Source organism: Mobula hypostoma, chromosome 6, assembly GCF_963921235.1.
Source record: "Mobula hypostoma chromosome 6, sMobHyp1.1, whole genome shotgun sequence".
Classification (NCBI taxonomy): Eukaryota; Metazoa; Chordata; class Chondrichthyes; order Myliobatiformes; family Myliobatidae; genus Mobula; species Mobula hypostoma.
Window position 1 is genome coordinate 101,421,758 of NC_086102.1, and position 18,156 is coordinate 101,439,913.

At 43.7% G+C, this 18,156-nt stretch overlaps 1 protein-coding gene across 2 annotated transcripts in view; it reads right to left on the minus strand.

The window, feature by feature from the left end:
* Positions 1-18,156, minus strand: part of hacd2 (3-hydroxyacyl-CoA dehydratase 2) — a 78,708-nt gene that overhangs the window by 24,736 nt on the left and 35,816 nt on the right. For both annotated transcript variants that reach the window (XM_063051337.1, XM_063051338.1), the window contains exons 3-5: positions 15,652-15,670; positions 8,961-9,049; positions 2,224-2,345 (exon numbers count right to left, since the gene is read on the minus strand). In XM_063051337.1, the coding sequence (XP_062907407.1) occupies positions 2,224-2,345; positions 8,961-9,049; positions 15,652-15,670 (230 nt within the window). The remainder of the gene's footprint in view (positions 1-2,223; positions 2,346-8,960; positions 9,050-15,651; positions 15,671-18,156) is intronic.

An 18,156-nucleotide genomic window follows, 5' to 3' on the forward strand; every position in this document is an offset into this window, starting at 1 on the left:
ACCTCTCCCCCCGAGTTCCCTAGAACCTTCTCCCAACTCTACCATCCTGATTAGCTGACACAACATTCCTAAGTTGAACAACAAGCCTCTTATCTCAGCCAAAACCCAAATAAGCTGAAAGCAGAACAGACTGCTCTTACAGAACTGCTGAAATGAAATACCTGCAACATAGCAGCAAAAATATTAACCAAGGTGTTACATACATGTACTTTGATAATAAATTTACTTTGGACTTTGGTGGCTACAGCTGTTGGGAAAATGTCTTTATCCCTCAAAAACCACCTGATCAACCTTTTCAATCAATCAACTTCAGTCCCTTGTAAAACTTAGCTTTGATATGAGCACAAGGACAATTCTCAGAAGTTGCTGGGCTTAATCTAAGAACTCAATGCTTTTCCCTTGGCAGTTGCTTCAGAGATGGATACAAAAATAGTTTACACGTTTTCATACAGAACTTAAATCAAGAAATATAGTGTACTTTGAAGTACTTCAAAATCAAGTAAATTTACATATTGTAAAGTGATATACTATATATCTTCCGAGAAAGCTATAGCAAATGTAATTTTTATCTACATTTTTATTTTGTGTGTTATTTTGTAATTGATAACAAACTGCTTAATTTTAACCCCCAAATAATTATAATTTAGATTCTAAATAATAAAGATTTTATTTAATTTACAAGGATTGCTATAAAACCCAATTGCATGAAAACAAATGCAAATGGGAATGATTACCAGCATAGAACCTGAGCAACGATGTGTATATCAGCTAGCCCAAAAGCTGACGATAACTGAGAATGGTGCACTCATTTGCTGAACTCCTGGTTATCCACTGTTTTCAACTTGACAATGCTCTCAGAATCAATCTAGACTGTCAATGAGCTTCAACACCGCAGTCTGCACAGGGATCAGTGGAATGTCCTTTTTGTTAGATACTTTCTCCCTCACCTGAAATGTCCAGCACCTCACCACATCCTCCTGCCTCACACCCCATTTCCTCCATCACACATACCTACTAATATTTTGCTAGTTCATGGGTGACAAACCTATGGCATCTATGACCAAGGTGACATGCACAAAAATTGTTAAGCATGTGACAAGCAGTGCCGCGACTTGATTCTTTAAAACCCACTCAAAATAAAAAGATAAATAACGATGATCTTTACTGCCAGATGAAGCAGCAATTCTTTTTTACAACCTAATTAACCAAATTACCCCCTAAAAGGCATCACCACATTCACTCATATTTGCAAATCTTTGTTATTAAAATGTCAAAAAAGTATTTGGTTAGCAAAGAGAGTCATAGAACATTATAGTACAGAAACAAGCCCTTCAACTTATCTAGTCAGTTCCAAACTATTACTTTGCTTAGTCCCACTGACTTACACCCGGACCACACCCCTTCCAACCATGTATCCATCCAAATTTCTCTTACATGTTGAAATTGAACCTGCATCCACCATTACCACTGGAAGCTCATTCTACATTTGCACCCCCATCAAGTTCCTCTTAAATATTTCACCTTTCACCCTTAACCCCTGACTTATAGTTCTAGTGTCAGCCTACATCATTGGATAAAGTCCATTTGCATTTACCCAGTCTATGATATCTATCCTGTCTAAAAGCAAAATACTCCATATATTAGAACAAAAAAAACCCCAGAAAATATTGGAAACGATCACCAGGGCACGAAAATTTTTGAAAGAAATATAAGAATTAATGTCTCAGATTGATGCACGAGAAGGTAAGTTCTTCCCTTCTTACTGATACAAAGTGCTAAACATCACACAAATGCAGCTCCTGATATTAGGTTATTGATCCGAACCAAACTCTCCATGGATGCTCTCTGATTTGCTGAGAAGTCCCTGCATTTTTTGTGCAGAATTTTCAACAGGGAATACCTCAACCCAAACAAAAACATATGGCGTCGAACATAAAGGACAACTATGGAGCACGGCTTTAATAAACACAAGAAGTTCTGTAGATGCTGGCAATCTTGAGCAACACACACAGAATGCTGGAGGAACCCGGCAGCTCAGGCAGTATCTATGGAGAGGGGTAAATAGTCGATGTTTTGGGCCGAAACCCTTCAACAGAATCCAAAACGGCAAATGTTTATTCCTCTCCATAGATATCAGACTTGCTAAATTCCTCCAGCACTTTGTGCATGAGTACATCTCTAATCCAGCTTGTCTTTGTATTTGGGTCTTTGGGAAGTTGTTACCTGGCCCACTTGATGGGGTAGGGCAGATGGTTCAGCAGGCTGAAAGTGTAAAAGGAATAACGCACAATCTCCGTGAGTGTCCAGGCAGCAATAAACAGAAGCACACTGTCCTCACTCTGCACCTGGGGAATATGAATAGGAGTGATTAAAGTAAAAATATCTCCTGCGAAGGGGTTTCAATTCAACTGTAAATCCGAATGTAAAGCTCAACAGCACCACTACTTCCTCAGGAGGCTAAAGAAATTTGGCATGAACACATTGACTCTAACCAATTTTTAATCCAGGCAACATAGAAAGCACCCTATCTAGATATATTACAGCTTGATATAAGGTTGCAAGAAAAAGTTTGTGAACCCTTTCAATTACCTGATTTTCTGCAATAATTACTCATAAAATGTGGTCTGAACATCATCTAATCATCAATAATAGACAAACACAACCTGCCTAAACTAACAGCATATAAACAATTGTACTTCTCACGTCTTTATTGAAGACATTGTTTAATCATTCACAGTCCAGGATGGAAAAAATACGTGAACCCTTGTATTTAGTAACTGGTAGAACTTCCTTATAGCAGCAATAACCTCCATCAAATATTTTCTGTAGTTGCTGATCAGACATGCACAATGGCCAGGAGAAATTTTAGACCATTCCTCCACATAAAACTGTTTCAGTTCATCAATATTTCTGGGATACCCTGCATGAACAGCCCTCTTCAGATTATGCCACAGTATCTCAATTGGGTTAAGGTCTGGACTCTGACTTGGCATTCCAAAACACAAATTTGTGTAATGTCCTGGTTAAGATTTCTACTGCTATGCTGTGAGGTATTTTATTGTAGCAGTTTTCTGTGAAACCAATGTGTCCTGCTGGTAAGAGTATTTTGGCTTTGGCTAAAGATAAGGAGCCATGTTGTCCAACTTAGGAAGGTTGTGACAGCCGGTCAGGATTGTGGGATGTAGAGAAGGTTCTAGAGAGCTGGGTGGGAAGAGATTTCTGAAGGACAGTAGTCTGACTTGGGGTCCTTTTGGCGGCAACTGTGCAGTGGGGCACAAGAGAAGATGCCTCAGAATGCTGTTGGAAGGACATTCCCCATTGCAAGAAGTGCTCTGTGCAGATGAATGGCTCCAAGGAGGAAGGGCCAATACACCTGACAGCCAGTTTGTTTGAGATGGTCAAGCAAAAATCGGACTGTGCCAGGTGCTTTCATGCAGACCGTGGGTCCAGTGCACGAGTAAAGCGATATCCCCCTCCCAACTATTCCAGGAAAGAGCTCCAACATTTATGTGTACATTGGACTGGATTAACAGTAATGGGACCTTTCATTTTCCTTCTCCTCCCCCCCCCCCCCATAACTGTAAATTTGGTAAACATGCCTCCTTTATAATTTTATGTTGGTGTACGATCTGTCATTTCTGGGCTACCAATAACTGTGTATGGGCATTTTACACAGCATTTGCTCAAACTGAGGCCAATTCTCTGGATTCTTAGGTTCCTGTTTGGTTGAACCCCAAATCATACTAACTCTAGACGTATATTGCTTATGAACGACGGCCTTCTCACTGCTGAGTCATGTGGCTGTAGTTGGTATACGAACCCTGGTGAGAGGGTTACATCTGTAAATCATTCTGTTTTTGATTTACACTTGTCTTTCGGATCATTGTCTTCTTGCATCATCCAACTTCTATTAAACTTCAGGTGATGGACCGCTACCCTGACATTCTCCTATAAAATGTCTTGATACAATTTTGAATCATTATTCCCTCAACGATTGCAAGCTGTTCAGACTCTGAGGCAGCAAAGCAGCCCCAAACCACGATGCTCCTTTCACCATGCTTCACAGCTGGGATGAGGTTTTGGTGTTGGTGTGTAGTACCCTTTTCCCTCCAAACAGCGGTGTGCATTTCTGCCAAAAAGTTCAACTTTTGTCTCATCTGTCCACAAAACATTGTCCCAGAAGTGTTGTGGAACATCTAGGTGGTCTTTTGCAAACTTGAGAAAGTAGCAATTTTTTTTTGGAGAGCAGTAGTTTCCTCCATGGTGTCCTTCCACAAACACCATTCTTGTTCCGTATTTTTCTTATAGTGGACACATGAACAGAGACTTCAGCAAGTCCTGGAGTTTTCTATAGGTCTTTTGCTGTTACCTTTGGGTTTTCTTTCATCTCCTTCAGCTCTTGGTGTGACCTTTGCAGGACGTCCAATGCTAGGGAGAGTAGCAACAGTACTGAATTTTCTCTATGTGTAGACAATTTATCCTACTCTGGACTGCTAAAACACCCAGGTCTTTGAGGCTTCACTCAGAGAAAGCAAAGGAAAGAAAAGCTCAAGTTTTTTTGTCCTCTTTATATCTGCTCAGCTAGGACAGTAGGGACGACAGGCAGGATAGTGAAATGCTCCTGTTGCAGGATGAGGGAGGCAGGGAGACCGCCAGTGTCCCTTATGACTACAACTTTGAGAAGTGCGTCCAGATGCAGCTTCTAACAAACCATATTAACGAGTTGGTGCTGAAACTGGATGAACTCCGGATTATTCGGGAGGCTGACTGAGTGATAGATAGGACGTATACAGAGGTAGTTACATCCAAGGTGCAGGATACAGGAAATTGGGTGAGAGTCAGAAGCAGAAAAGGGTTAAGGAGCCAGTGCAGCATACCCTTGTGGCCATCCCCCTCAACAACAGGTTTACCACTTTGAAGTCTATTGAGAGGGGGAAATGACCTTACAGAGGAGAGCCACAGTGGTTGGGTCTCTGGCACTGAGTCTGCCTCTGAAACTCAGAATGGAAAGGGGGGGGGGGAGAAGAAGAGGCACACTGTGGTGATAGGGGATTCGTTAGTTAGGAAATGGACAGAAGGTTCTGTGGGCGAGAACAAGATTCCCGGATGGTATATTGCTTCCTGGATACCAAAGTCTGGGATATCTCGGATTGAGTCCTCAGCATTCTTAAGTGGGAGGGTGAACAGCTAGAAGTCGTGGTCCAAATGACATGGATAGGATGAGTGATGAGGTTCTGCATAGGCGGCTCATGGAGTTAGGTGCTAAGTTAAAAGGCAGGACCTCAAGGGTTCTAATCTCAGGATTGCTACCCATGCTACATGCTAGTGAGACCAGAACAAGATAGATTATATAGTTTAATACATGGCTTAAGGAGTTGGTGTAAAGAGGGAGGGCATAAGGTTTTTGGATCATTGGTCTCTCTTCCAGGGAAGGTGGGACCTGTACAGAAGGAACTGTTTACACCTAACAGGAGGGGGACTAATATCCAAGTGGGAAGGTTTGTTAATGCTTCATGGCAAGGTTTGAACTGGAGTTGCGGGGGATTGGAACCAGAGTGCAAGAATAGTTAGTGGAGAGATTTTGAAGGCAGGTATTGGAAATACCTCAGCCAAAGTGAGGAATCAAAAGGTTGAGAACTGTTTTACTAGCATCCCCAGCCGCCTAACTTGTAGGAAAGGCAGATAATAGTCCTGAAGATGAGGTAGCTGGTTTACAAACAGAGGCAATCCGTAGTGAGGAGAGGCTGCTGACAAGGCAAAATTGTAGTCAACAGGATGAGTTGCAATGTAAAAGGCGGACAAAGTCGCAAAGGGTGAATGGAGGACTGAAGGTGTCGTATCTGAATGCATGCAGCATACGGAATAAGGTAGGTCAATTTGCAGCACAGTTGTGGATTGGCAGGTATGATGTTGCAGGCATCACTGAATCGTGGTTGAAAGATTATAGCTGGAAGCTTAATGTCCAAGGATACACATTGTATCAAAAGGATAGGCAGGAAGGCTAAGGGGCAGCATTGTTGTGTTGGTAAAAAATGAAATCAAAAGTTTAAAAGAGGTGACGTAGGATTGGAAGGTGTTGAATCATTATAGATAGAGCTAAGGAACTGCAAAGGTAAAAAGACCCTTTGTATACAGTCTCAAAACAGCAGTAAGGATGTGGCAGAAGAATTACAACGGGAGATAGAAAATGCATGCTAAAAGGGCAATGTTACAATAACTAAGGGGGGACTTCAATATGCGGGTAGATTGGGAAAATCAGATTGGTGCTGAATTACAGGAGGGGCAGTTTTTAACAGTGTCTACAAGATGGCTTTTTAGAGCAGCTCATGGTCGAGCCCACTACAGGATCAGGCATTCTGGATTGAGTGTTGTGCAATGAACCAGAATTGATCAGAGAGCTTAAGGTAAAAGAAACCTTCAGGGCAAGTGTCATAATATGATCAAATTCACCCTGAAATATGAGAAGGAGAAGCTAAAGTCAGATGCATCTGTATTACAGTGGAGCAAAGGGAATTACAGAGACATGAGAGAGGAGTTGGCCAGAATTGATTGGAAAAGAACACTGGCAGGGATATTGGCAGAGCAGCAATGGATGGAATTTCTTGAAGCAATTAGGAATGCACAGGATATATACATCCCCAAGAGGAAGAAGTAGTCTAAAGGAAAGATGACACAACAGTGGCTAACAAGAGAAGTCAAAGCCAACATAAAAACAAAGAGAGGGCATATAATAGAGCAAAAATTAGTGGGAAGTTAGAAGATTGGGAAGCTTTTAAAAATCAACTAAAACTGTCTACACATTGAGAAAATTCAGTACTGTTGCTACTCTCCCTAGGATTGGACGTCCTGCAAAGGTCACACCAAGAGCTGAAGGAGATGAAAGAGAACCCAAAGGTAACAGCAAAAGACCTACAGGTGTTATCCTCCATGATAGTCATAGTCATAGTCATAGTTATACTTTATTGATCCCGGGGGAAATTGAATTTGCGTTACAGTTGCTCCATAAATAATAAATAGTAATAAAACCATAAATAGTTAAATAGTAATATGTAAATTATGCCAGTAAATTATGAAATAAGTCCAGGACCAGCCTATTGGCTCAGGGTGTCTGACCCTCCAAGGGAGGAGTTGTAAAGTTTGATGGCCACAGGCAGGAATGACTTCCTATGACGCTCTGTGTTGCATCTCGGTGGAATGAGTCTCTGGCTGAATGTACTCCTGTGCCCAACCAGTGCATTATGTAGTGGATAGGAGACATTGACCAAGATGGCATGCAACTTGGACAGCATCCTTTTTTCAGACACCACCGTCAGAGAGTCCAGTTCCATCCCCTCAACATCACTGGCCTTACGAATGAGTTTGTTGATTCTGTTGGTGTCTGCTACCCTCCGCCTGCTGCCCCAGCACACAACAGCAAACATGATAGCACTGGCCACCACAGACTCGTAGAACATCCTCAGCATCGTCCGGCAGATGTCAAAGGACCTCAGTCTCCTCAGGAAATAGAGACAGCTCTGACCCTTCTTGTAGACAGCCTCAGTGTTCTTTGACCAGTCCAGTTTATTGTCAATTCATATCCCCAGGTATTTGTAATCCTCCACCATGTCCACCCTGATCCCCTGGATGGAAACAGGGGTCACCAGTATCTTAGCTCTCCTCAGGTCTACCACCAGCTCCTTAGTCTTTTTCACATTAAGCTGCAGATAATTCTACTCACACCATGTCACAAAGTTTCCTACCGTAGCCCTGTACTCAGCCTCATCTCCCTTGCTGATGCATCCAACTATGGCAGAGTCATCAGAAAACTTCTGAAGATGACAAGACTCTGTGCAGTAGTTGAAGTCCGAGGTGTAAATGGTGAAGAGAAAGGGAGACAAGACAGTCCCCTGTGGAGCCTCAGTGCTGCTGATCACTCTGTCGGACACACACTGTTGCAAGCACACATACTGTGGTCTGCCAGTCAAGTAATCAAGAATCCCTGACACCAGGAAAGCATCCACCTGCATCGCTGTCAGCTTCTCCCCCAGCAGAACAGGGTGGATGGTGTTGAATGCACTGGAGAAGTCAAAAAACATGACCCTCATAGTGCTCGCTGGCTTGTCCAGGTGGGCGTAGGCACGATTCAGCAGGTAGACGATGGCATCCTCAACTCCTAGTCGGGGCTGGTAGGCGAACTGGAGGGGATCTAAGTGTGGCCTGACCATAGGCCGGAGCAGCTCCAGAACAAGTCTCTCCAGGGTCTTCATGTTGTGGGAGGTCAATGCCATCGGTCTGTAGTCATTGAGGCCGCTGGGGCGCGGCGTCTTCGGCACAGGGACGAGGCAGGACGTCTTCCACAGTACAGGAACCCTCTGGAGCCTCAGGCTCGGGTTGAATACATGGCGAAGTACTCCACATAGCTGAGGGGCACAGGCTTTGAACACCCTGGTACTGACACCATCCGGTCCTGCAGCCTTGCTTGGGTTGAGACGTTTCAGCTGTCTTCTCACCTGTTCATTTGTGAAGCCCACCGTGGTGGTTTCATGTGGGGAAGAGGTATAGTCATGACAGCAGGGTGGGGGACTGTGAGGAGCAGTAGGAGGGGAGAGTGGAATGTGTGTTGGTTGGGGGCCGACAACAGATGGCTCATGTGGGGGATGGGCAGGGGCCACAATGTCAAATCTGTTAAAGAACAGGTTAAGTTCATTGGCCCTGTCCACACTGCCTTCAGCTCCTCTGTTGCTAGTTTGCCGGAACCCAGTGATGGTTGTCATCCCCCTCCAGACCCCTCTCATGTTGTTCTGCTGGAGTTTCCACTCAAGCTTCCTCCTGTACCTGTCTTTAGCCTCCCTGATCCTGGCTTTCAGGTCCCTCTGTATTGCCCTCAGCTCCTCCCTATTTCCATCTCTAAATGATAAATGAAAGGCTGCCAACAACTATACAAATACAATTGCAGGCATTAGTCCTCATAACTCCCCTACCTGTTTCACACTGTGTGTAACTGCCCATGTCAAGAATACACGTGACATCACTTGGAACCCAGTTAGGACCACAGAGGATGGAACAATTCCTGTAAAAAAAAAGAAACATTAACAGAGATATGACCTTTAATTACATGACTGTAGCCAAGGAAATGCCATCTGTAGGGAAAAAAATGCAGCAAGCACTTTTGTAAGGAAAGAGTTAAATTTAATTCCTTTGTGGTATATGCTAAGACAGCGGTCCCTAACCACCGGGCCGCGAGGAAACGATATGATTTGGCGATAGGAGTCAGCTGCACCGTTCCTCATTCCCTGTCACGCACTGTTGAGCCATTACGCATGCGAGGTCATGACCCACGCGTCATCCATGTCAGCGCGGGAAGAAGATCAACTCCTGGAGCATGCAAATGACGGCGGGCTGAAAAGTATGCTTGACATAACATTTCTGCCGGCATTCTGGATCAAAGTCAAGGCTAAATATCCTGAGATAGCCAGGAAAGCACTGAAAACGTTGCTTCCATTTCCAACATATCTCTGCAATGAATGCAACGAAAACCAAATTGCGGAATAGACTGGACATAAGGAACCCCCTTCGAGTATCGCTGTCTCCCGTCACCCTTCGATGAGACCATCTTGTTGCAGGGAAATAAGCCCAGGGCTCCCACTGATTCAGTGATATTGGTGTGTTGCAATGATTTTATTATGTTCATACGGAGAAAATATGTGCTGTGTGTTTAATATCCAAACGTTACTTAAAATGTTATGATGCTGTTGACTTACTTATACAACCATATAACAATTACAGCATGGAAACAGGCCATCTCTGCCCTTCCAGTCCGTGCCAAGCGCTACTCTCACCTAGTCCCACCGACCTGCACTCAGCCCATAACCCTCCATTCCTTTCCTGTCCATATACCTATCCAATTTTTCTTTAAACGATAATATCAAACCTGCCTCTACCACTTCTACTGGAAGTTCGTTCAACACTTACTGCAAGCTCCCCTGTCCTCCCTTGATAAATGACATCACTATATTCATGTGAGGAAAATATGCGCTGTGTGTTTAATATTAAATTCATTAGATAAACCCTTTTAGAAACGAAATTGAGTGTATTAGCCACTCATCACCTATATTCCCGCTGTGATTAACACCCCCCCCCAACAGAATCGCCACAAATGATTTGTAGAAAAAATTGGCACGTACACTCATGCGCAAATCACACATGCGCACTGGTGCCCGCCCAAGGCTTCATGGTCATTGTAGTCTCTAGGGGTAACCAACGTATTTGACTGCTACTCTTGTGCGTTGGCAACCCTACCCCACTGGTCGGCCGGTCCGCAAGAATATTGTTAATATGAAACCGGTCCGCAGTGCAAAAAAGGTTGAGGACCCCTGTGCTAAGATGTGTAACACAAGATGGTGTCATATGAAATGTGGTAATAGCCTGAAGATGTGCATGGAAGCACACCCTTGAGATTAGATACTGTTTTCCTCCTTACAGACCGCTTGTCTTTGATTCTAAGTTTTGTGCTTAGGAAAAAGATCACAGGAGATAAAAGGTACAGGCTGGTACCACTAGGAGATAGAAAAGTACTGGGGTAAATGTTACGTTAGATTTTTGAAGGGCATAAAAAGGGGAAAATTTTATTTTCGGCTGGGTCACAACTAGTGTTAATAGCTAGAGGTAGAGACAAGGTCGTCTCTGCTCCTTGACGACCTTGTCTCTATCTCTAGCTATTAATACTAGTTAGTTCTTGTGAGCAGAGACGACCTTGTCTCTACCTCTAGCTATTAACACTAGTTGTGACCCAGCCGAAAATAAAAATAAAATACCAGTTCAAAATCCTCGCCAGGATTGGTTGTGCCCCGAGGCTCCTCAGGATAGTTCAGTCATTCCACACAGACATGAAGGGCGTCGTTCAGTTCAACGGCTCTTCTTCAGAGGCCTTCAACATCCGCAGCGGTGTGAAACAGGGCTGTTTGCTTGCCCCCACCCTGTTTGGCATCTTCTTCGCAGTCATGCTGAAGCACACCTTTGGAACATCAACTGATGGTGTCTACCTCCACACCAGATTGGACGGGAGGCTGTTCAGTCTGTTCCGGCTGAAGGCGAAAACCAAGGTTCGCAAAGTATTCATCAGGGACATGTTGTTTGCAGATGACGCGGCACTGGCAACACACTCTGAAGAGTAACTGCAACGCCTCATGGACAGCTTCTCAAGAGCCTGTCAGGACTTCAGCTTGACCATCAGCCTGAAGAAGACCAACGTGCTGGGCCAAGGCGTTGAGCACCCCCTGCCATCACCATCAACAACTACGAACTGGAGGTAGTTCACGAGTTTACACACCTTGGCTCCACCATCACGGACAGTCTCTCCTTAGACCCCGAGGTCAACAGACGGATCGGACGAGCAGGCTCAGTATTCGCCAGGCTGGCAAAGAGTGTCTGGGAGAACAGAAAGCTGATGACGCACACCAAAGTTGCAGTCTAAAGGGCCTGCGTCCTCAGCACACTGCTTTACGACAGCGAGACCTGCAGCCCCTACTACAGACAAGAGTGGCATCTCAACGCCTTCCACCTTCGCAGCCTGAGACACATCCTGGACATCACGTGGACTGACCGAGTCACCAACAATGAGGTCCTGGCCCGTGCCCAGATACCCAGCCTCTTCACCCTGCTCCAACAGCACCGTCTCTGCTGGCTGGGCCACGTACACCGCATGTCAGATGGGAGGATCCCGAAAGACCTGCTGTATGGGGAACTGGCCTCCGGCAAGAGAGCACAAGGGCGGCCCCATCTTCGTTTCAAAGACGTTTGCAAGAAAGACATGAGGTCACTGACAATGAACGTCGAGGGGTGGGAGGACATCGCAAGCGATTGCTCTCACTGGAGGCTGGAACTACGCAGAGGTCTGAAAAGAGGACAAGAGAAGCTGAGGCTTGCTGCTGAAGAAAAGCGCACTCGTCTGAAAAACAGCACCAAGACAACATTGGAGGACAGTGCCTTCAAGTACAGTGGATGCAGCCGAGACTGTCACTCCCATGTCGGCCTTTACAGCCACAACAGACGCTGCTCTAACACAGACTGAAGCAAGACTTTCCAGGCGCAGATCCATGGTCTCGCAAGACTAACGGATGCCACCATAAAAAGAGACAAGGTCATCAATAAGGAGAGAGAAAAAGACCGGAAAAGCTTACATAAAACATACAACACCACAATGTTTTACCAATCTGAGATCAATCTAACCCTTCCCTTCCACATAGTCCTCTATTATCCTATCATCCATGTCCATACACAAGAGTTTTTTAAATACCCTCATGTACCTTCTACCAGTACCCCTAGCAGGGTGTTCCATGCTTTGTGTAAAAAACAACACAAACTACTTACCACTGACATCCCCCTATACTTTCCTCCAATCACTTTAAAATGATGGCCCCTCGTACTAGTCATTTGTGCTTTGGGAAAAAGTCTCTTGCTGTCCACTCACTCTATGCCTCTTATCATGTTGTGTACCTCTATCAAGTCACTTCTCATCCTTCTTTGCTCTAAAGAGAAACACCCTAGCTTCCTCAATCTATCTTCATAAAAGATGCTCTTTAATCAAAACAGCATCCTGGTAAATCTCCTCTGCACACTCTCTAAAGCTTCTACATCCTTCCTATAATGAAGCAATCAGAACTAAACACAACATTGCAAGTGTTGTCTAACCAAAGTTTTATCGAGATGCAACCTAGCCTCTAGGCTCTTGGACTCAAGAGCCCCGACTAGTGAAAGGAAACACACATGCCTCTGTATGTTATTGAATACATTGCCACCACCTTTTCAGTAGCATCATCCAGCTTTCAACAAGTCTGCATTAACACACCTTTGTTTTATTCCTAGTGAGATTTAGCAGTCATTAGATAATTCAAACCCTCTCAGTTAGAGTCATAAACCTTTACAGTACTGAAACAGGCCCTTTGCTCCAACTTGTCCTTGCTGACCAAGTTATTACAGAACTGGTCTTGCTTGCCTGCATAGGGTCCTTATCCCTCTAAACATTTCCGATCCACTTATCTGTCCAACATCTTTTGAGCCTTATACCTGCCTCTACCACTTCCTCTGGCAACTTGCTTCACATATCCACTAGCCTCCATGTGTAAAGCCTGCCCCCCAGATCCACTTAAAGTAACTAAACTGGAATATTAGTTGTTTATTGAAAATGTAACTGATCCCACTTGGCAAAGTTTGGTGAGATTCAATATATATCTTTACATCGATAGACAATAGGTGCAGGAGTAGGCCATTCAGCCCTTCGAGCCAGCACCGCCATTCACTGTGATTATGGCTGATCATCCACAATCAGTATCCTGTTCCTGCCTTCTCCCCATATCCCTTCACTCCGCTATCTTTAAGAGCTCTATCTAACTCTTTCTTGAAAGAATCCAGAGAATTTGCCTCCACTGCCTTCTGAGGCAGAGCATTCCACAGATCCACAACCCTCTGTGTGAAAAAGTTTTTCCTCAACTCCATTCTAAATGGTCTACCCCTTATTCTTAAACTGTGGCCTCTGGTTCTGGACTCCCCCAACATCAGGAACATGTTTCCTGCCTCTAGCATGTCCAATCCCTTAATAATCTTATATGTTTCAATCAGATCCCCTCTCATCCTTCTAAATTCCAGTGTATACAAGCCCAGTCACTCCAATCTTTCAACATATGACATTCCTGCCATCCTTGGAATTAACCCAGTGAACCTACGCTGCATTCCCTGCATAGCAAGCAAGTCCTTCCTCAAATTTGGAGACCAAAACTGCACACAATACTCCAGGTGGGGTCTCACCAGGGCCTTGTACAACTGCAGAAGGACCTCTTTACTCCTATACTCAACTCCCCTTGTTATGAAGGCCAACATGCCATTAGCTTTCTTCACTGCCTGCTGTATCTGTATGCTTACTTTCAGTGACTGATGAACAAGGACATCCAAATCTCGTTGTACTTCCCCTTTTCCTAACTTGGCACCATTCAGATAGCCATCTCCCTTCCTGTTCTTGCCACCAAAGTGGATAACCTCACATTTATCCACATTAAACTGCATCTGCCATGCATCTGCCCACTCACCCAACCTGTGCAAGTCACCCTGCATTCTCATAACATCCTCCTCACATTTCACACTATCACCCAGCTTTGTGTCATCCGCAAATTTGCTAATGTTACTTTTAATCCCTTCATCTAAATCATTAATGTATATTGTAAATAGCTGCGGTCCCAGCACTGAGCCTTGCGGTACCCCACTAGTCACTGCCTGCCATTCTGAAAAGGACTTGTTAATCCCTACTCTTTGTTTCGTCTGCCAACCAATTTTCTATCCATGTCAGTACCCTACCCTCAATACCACATGCTCTAATTTTGCCCACTAACCTCCTATCTGGGACCTTATCAAAGGCTTTCTGAAAGTCCAGGTACAATACATCCACTGGCTTTCCCATGTCCATTTTCATAGTTACAACCTCAAAAAATTCCAGAAGATTAGTCAAGTATGATTTCCCCTTCGAAAATCCATGCTGACTCGGACCAATCCTGTTACTGCTATCCAAATGTGCCACTATTTCATCTTTTATAATTGACTTCAGCATCTTCCCCACCACTGATGTCAGACTAACTGGTCTATAATTGCCTGTTTTCTCTCTCCCTCCTTTCTTAAAAAGTGGGATAACATTAGCTACCCTCCAATCCGCAGGAACTGATCCTGAATCTATAGAACATTGGAAAATAATTACCAACGCGTCCACAATTTCTAGAGCCACCTTCTTAAGTACCCTGGGTTGCAGATCATCAGGCCCTGGGGATGTATCAGCCTTCAGTCCCATCACTTTACCCAACACCATTTTCTGCCTAATGTGAATTTCTTTCAGTTCCTCCATTACCCTAGGTCCTCTGGCCACTATTACATCTGGGAGATTGTTTGTGTCTTCCCTAGTGAAGACAGATCCAAAGTGCCTGTTCAGCACGTCTGCCATTTCCTTGTTCCCCATAATAATTTCACTTGTTTCTGTCTTCAAGGGCCCAACTTTGGTCTTAACTAATTTTTTCCTCTTCACATACCTAAAGAAGCTTTTACTATCCTCCTTTATATTCTTGGCTAGCTTACCTTCGTACCTCATCTTTTCCCCCCATATTGCCTTTTTAGTTATCTTCTGTTGCTCCTTAAAAGTCTCCCAATCCTCGAGCTTCCCGCTCTTCCTTGCTATGTTATACTTCCTCGCTTTTATTTTTATACCGTCCTTGACTTCCCTTGTCATCCACAGTCGCCCCTTACTCCCCTTAGAATCTTTCTTCCTCTTTGGAATGAACTGATCCTGCATCTTCTGTATCATTCCCAGAAATACCTGCCATTGTTGTTCCACTGTCATCCCTGCTAGGGTATCTTTCTAGTCAAACTTTGGCCAGCTCCTCCCTCATGGGTCCATAGTCCCCTTTGTTCAACTGTAATACTGACACTACCGATCTTCCCTTCTCCCTCTCAAATTGTAGATTAAAACTTAAAACATATTATATTATGGTATGATAGGATATTATCAATAACAACAAAGTAAGAACAGTGATACAGAAATTGCTCACTGTACATGATTAACATACTACGAGAGAAAGGTGATTAAACAAAAAAAATCAAACGGTTACCTATGCTTTAGGATCAGAAGTGCATACATACCCACAGCACAATGGAGGATCTGAAAAACAGAAGAAACATATTTAACAGTGTGCTCACATTCCTTTACGAATGTTATAAACTGCTACAGTACATTAAAGTGTGAAAAAGTTGGCTACTTAATCTTAAGGATCCCATTAACCGAAGAAACCACAAAAAGGTTTGATATTTCAGTATTTGCTGAGTAGAAATTGGGCTGTAACATTAACTACATAAATTTCTGCCGTGATATTTATAAAAATAATTGGTAGAAGACCCATGGTGACATGAAGAAGAACTTGTTCATTTTATTGTGACTTGTTGGTGGCATGGTAACATAGCAATTAGTGCATCAGTTTACAGTGACAGTGATGGCCAATCGATGTTCAATTATCACCGCTGCCTGCAAGGAGTCTGTACATTCTCCCTGAGACTGCTTGGGTTTCCTTAGGGTGTTCCAGTTTCCTGGACTATAGATTAGAGTTAGCATGTCGTGGGCATGTTATGTTGAAGCCGGAAGCATGGTGTCACTTGCATGCTCACTGATTTGATTTGATGCAAACGACACATTTCACTGTATATTTTAATATACATTTCAATTTATAATAAAGCAAATGTTTATAATTTAATTTTGATTTTCAAAAGCTTTTTGCATATTTGAATACAATGAAATATGCATGGTTATGAAGAAAGTGGACAGCAACAAAACTAACAGGACTGCTCTACAATGGTCAGAATTGCAGCCTTCTGTGTTGTAACCATTCCATAGCTCCAGGTGATCACTAGTTAGCACCTGTGTACAGTTCCGCTACTGTGGTCCTGAGCTTTCTGTTGTAATTCTGTGCCCCACCACCACTCTGACTGGGCCTCAAGCACTTCCAATAAAATGCAGCTGAAGCTTAAACACCACAAGATCTTTCAAGCAAGTCAACTGCAATAGCTTTAGGTTATGAATTAGAATTAAGTTTAATATCACTAACATATGTCTTGAAATTAGTTGTTTTGCAGCAACATTACAGTACAATACATAAATATTACAAATTACAATGGTATATAAATAAAATTAAATAAGTAGTGTAAAAAGAGAGCAAAAATAGTGAGGTAGCGTTCGCGGGTTGGGTCATTGTCCATTCAGAAATCCTGATGGCAGAGCAAAAGAAACTGTTTTTAAAACATTGACTGTTACTCTCAAACACGAGGATTTCTGCAGGTGCTGGAAATTCAAGCAACACACATCAAAGTTGCTGGTGAACGCAGCAGGCCAAGCAGCATCTCTAGGAAGACGTACAGTCAACGTTTCAGGCCGAGACCCTTCGTCAGGACTAACTGAAGGAAGAGTTAGTAAGAGATTTGAAAGTGGGAGGGGGAGGGGGAGATCCAAAATGATAGGAGAAGACAGGAGGGGGAGGGATGGAGCCAAGAGCTGGACAGGTGATCGGTAAAAGAGATATGAGAGGATCATGGGACAGGAGACCCAGGGAGAAAGAAAGGGGGGGGGGAACCCAGAGGACGGGCAAAGGGTATAGTCTGTCACATACCCCGTGACGGGAATAAAGAACCAGCAGAAATAGAAACCACTTTGGAGTCTCCTATTGCTATAAACTACTAATATTTATTAGTAACTACACAATACAGTAACATAAATGTAGATAAATCAACCAGGTTAGCAATGATTATATATATAAGTAAGTGTGGAATATTTATATGTATGAAAAACCAAGCTTCTTTAAGTCTGGGGTAAAAACATACAATCTTACGATGTTGAGTGAAGTTCAGTTCAGTTCATGGTATTTAGTTGAGTAGTGATGGAGAGACAGAGGCAGAGAGAGAGAGAGAGAGAGAGAGAGACAGAGAGAAAGAGAAAGAGAGAGAGAGAGAGGGAGAGAGAGGGAAAGAGAGGGAGAGGGAGGGAGAGAGAGAGAGAGAGAGAGAGTGTGTGTGTGAGTTGAGTCTTCAGGTGAGCTGATGCCGTCGATCTTCTCGTCATCCTCCCAAATCCTTTACAAGTCACCGACTGTGACTTTAACCAGGGGGACCGGTTTTCTGTGGTGGAGCTATCACCCCGGCAAGGGTGGACACATAGACAACTCCCCACCAGTCAACCCCTTCTTCACTGATGGAATAGCAATTTGGATCGATCCGCCTGATCGATCCTCCAAAACCTACTTTCTCTGCGGGCACAACAATGCTCATTCAGTGTCCAGATCATGTGTCCTAGGTCTGTATCATCTGAACTCTCATTTATTTCACCAGGCTGAGCATCACCTGTCATTCAAAGAGTCCCTCCCTCCTTTGTCTGTAAGGGAGTGTAAGCAGGCAACAAGTCCTTGAAGAAATATCAACAATCTGCCTTTGGTCACCATAGCAACTTACAAGCTGCTCGGTGCTGTCTCCAACTCCAAACTCAGTAGAAATCCAAAGTTACTTCCAATGCCTTAAAGTGACAGTCTAATTGTGGATTTTCGTCTCGCTCTCTCTTTTCAAAAGCAACATATCAGTGGTAAATAACTCTGTCTCTCTCTCCTTTCC